Raw genomic sequence first — 2,678 nt, forward strand, 5'->3', positions numbered from 1 at the left:
CTGAACAGCCCCTCCCCAGCTCTCGCACAGCCCCTTGCAGCACTGACAGGCTGCACTCAGGTCTCCCCGCAGCCTCCTCTGCTCCAGGCTGAACCCCCCCAGCTCTCTGCCCTCTCCTCCCAGCAGAGGGTTCCACCCTGGGGTCAGTGCTGGGGCTCCTCTGGCCCCGCGTCTCTGCTGAGGGCCCCAGCCGTGTGTGACGTGACCCATCTCTGAGTGTAGTCCAGAGAATTATTTCAGCAGAGCCTGTGAGATCTGGCAGCTGAAGGTGCTCGCACGATGGGGTGCTGCTGTGAGCAGGCTCCCTGTTACCTTTGTATCTCAGCTATTTCTGCTCGAAGGCGATCAATTTCTTCCTTCTCCGAGGCAATCTGTCGCCGCAGAAACTGCTCCATGGCCAGCAGCTCCTCTTGTTCAGTTAAAATCTCGTTCTCCTGCAATGATTCATTAATTAATTCACTTACTGAACACTCTATGGGAACATACGGTAAGTGTGAGATGCTGCTGCTCTCTGAAATCCTGCTTTGAACCTCGGTTCATCAAGACCTCAAAGCAAACAGAATTTCAGAACGAACAGTATCTGTCCTGAAGCCAACCGCTGTTACGAACAGTTGCAGAGATGAGACACTGAATTCTGACACGTTCTGCTGCCGGTTCCCTTCAGTCACTGGGGAAAGCTCTGGATAACCGGTAAAATGACTGGAATGAGGAAGAGTGAGGTGGGGAGTGCAGTGGAGGGCAGACCGGAGCTCTGAGGGGAGCAAGGGAAGGCCGGAGACGCCTGACGGTCGCCTCGCTTCCTCTGCCAGCAGGGGAGCGGGGAAGGGTGTTCAAGCTGGTTGAGCGGGGCAGCGCTTTCCAAGGTCATGACCGGCACAGGCTGCTTTCTGGGGGGGCGCTGCACAGTGTCTCTGTTCTGCCGTTACCAAGAGGGTGCTCAGCTGGGCTCACTGCAGCCGTCAGCGGTCCTGCCCTGCTCCACCGCCCCTGAAACCAGAGCCTTGGATTTCCGTGGCCAGGAGACCCCTTAAGTCTTCAATTTCCCACTTCATCGGAAGGAACACGGGTGTTTAATATCCCGGAGCAGCCCACACCGCGGGGGAGCGGCTGCCATCTACCTGTGCCAGCAGAATGTTGATGACTTCCTCGTTCTCATTCATTTCCTCCTTGGAGACATCCTCCTTCGACAGGCTGGCGATTTCTTGGGCGATCTTTGTTTCACACTCCTGCCACAGAAAGGGAACACTCGGTTTCTAATCCTACATCATTTTTACCGGGTGCCTCTGCCTGGTCACGACGGAGCGACCCCCAGTCTAGATGTTTAGCCAATGAAGAGAGAGATTCCTCACCTGTCTCTTGGCTTCTCTTAGTTTCCTCTTAAGAGCTGTTAAAATCCGTTGCACCTCCCAGAGTCTCTCTTCTTTGGATAAGTCTTTGATCCCTGCCTGCAAGTCTCTGTGTAAACAGTTCAGGAGGAACTCCTAGAAAACAGCGCCAGAGAAATGAGTGGCTGAAGGAACAGCAGCCTGACAAGAGAGCTCTTTTTAACGAGCATCGGACAAGATGCTGGAGGGCAAAGACCACCAGGAAGCTGCTGACCTGGCGCCTGATCTCTTCCTTGATGCTCTCCTGTGTTTCTGGAAGCGCCGGCATCGTCGCCATGTTTGACCAGCGAAGGGGTTTAGTCACCTGCTTGAGGGTCACGTTCCCAAAGAACTCTTGAACGTGTGTGAAAAATACATAGAGGACACGGTTGCTGATCTGCAAAGAGAGCCGGACAAAGCGGGGTAAGGTGGCTGGAGTGTGTTGTCGCTACCTGCAAACACAGCAGCCTCCTCCAGACACAGCAGCCCTTAACAGGCCTCTCTGCGAGCCAAGAGTTGGTCCTAAGAGATGAGAGTCTGGATTAAAACTGAGTTTAAATGACCCAGAGCTGGCCTCAAGGACTGGCTTCACGCTCTCCTGTACCTGCGTGTCGGAGCTCTGTCACTACCAGCATTTTAACTGATAAAACCAATCAGCACCTGGACCTGCCTGGCCTGTGCTGTTAATTTTGCAGCTGGAAAGCGTCTGGCACAGCAAAATAGCCAAAAGGAACACGCAGCCCTTTTGCTGCTGGGCATCCACCTCAACTTAGTTATAAAGCCAGGCTTTTCCCAAGGGTGGGGTGTCCTCCACTCCTGGTAATGCCACCTGTCCTTGCACAGGCCTAATTCTGAGCTGTAGGTAAATTAAATGTTTCCAAGCTGTTTACTACAGAATTAATCAATCCAGAAAGCACAAAGTCTGACTAGAAAACCAAGCGAGTTGTTCTTCCTTTGTTCTGCCACCGCAGCCGCGGTGGTTGCTGCACGGGGAGGATTTGCAGGACAAAGTTCATTGGCCTGAGAGTAAAATGAAGCGACAATACTGAATTATCACTGACTCAAAAGCCCCCAGAAACTGTGTATCTGCACGAAGTATGGGACGAATTCACCACAGGAGAATTAACCCCTGACTGCAGACTTTGGAATGCTCCCACCACCCAAACACCTGCTGCGCAGCGCACAAGCTCCCGTTCAGAAAGCCTCTTGTCGCCCCGTCCCAACATTCTGGGTTCCCAAGGTACAAAGAGAAGCTGGAATTTAGCTGAGCTCTTTCAGACAATACCCGAGTCCCGCCTGCAAGAGAGGCCCTAC

General features: G+C 53.2%; 1 protein-coding gene across 1 annotated transcript in view; it reads right to left on the minus strand.

The window, feature by feature from the left end:
* RALBP1 (ralA binding protein 1) overlaps positions 1 to 2,678 on the minus strand; it is an 11,578-nt gene that overhangs the window by 1,297 nt on the left and 7,603 nt on the right. The window contains exons 5-8 of the mRNA XM_010144018.1: positions 1,600 to 1,761; positions 1,350 to 1,481; positions 1,119 to 1,226; positions 313 to 434 (exon numbers count right to left, since the gene is read on the minus strand). Of these exons, the coding sequence (XP_010142320.1) occupies positions 313 to 434; positions 1,119 to 1,226; positions 1,350 to 1,481; positions 1,600 to 1,761 (524 nt within the window). The remainder of the gene's footprint in view (positions 1 to 312; positions 435 to 1,118; positions 1,227 to 1,349; positions 1,482 to 1,599; positions 1,762 to 2,678) is intronic.

The sequence above is a fragment of the Buceros rhinoceros genome, unplaced genomic scaffold, assembly GCF_000710305.1.
Source record: "Buceros rhinoceros silvestris isolate BGI_N320 unplaced genomic scaffold, ASM71030v1 scaffold7259, whole genome shotgun sequence".
In the NCBI taxonomy this organism is placed as follows: Eukaryota; Metazoa; Chordata; class Aves; order Bucerotiformes; family Bucerotidae; genus Buceros; species Buceros rhinoceros.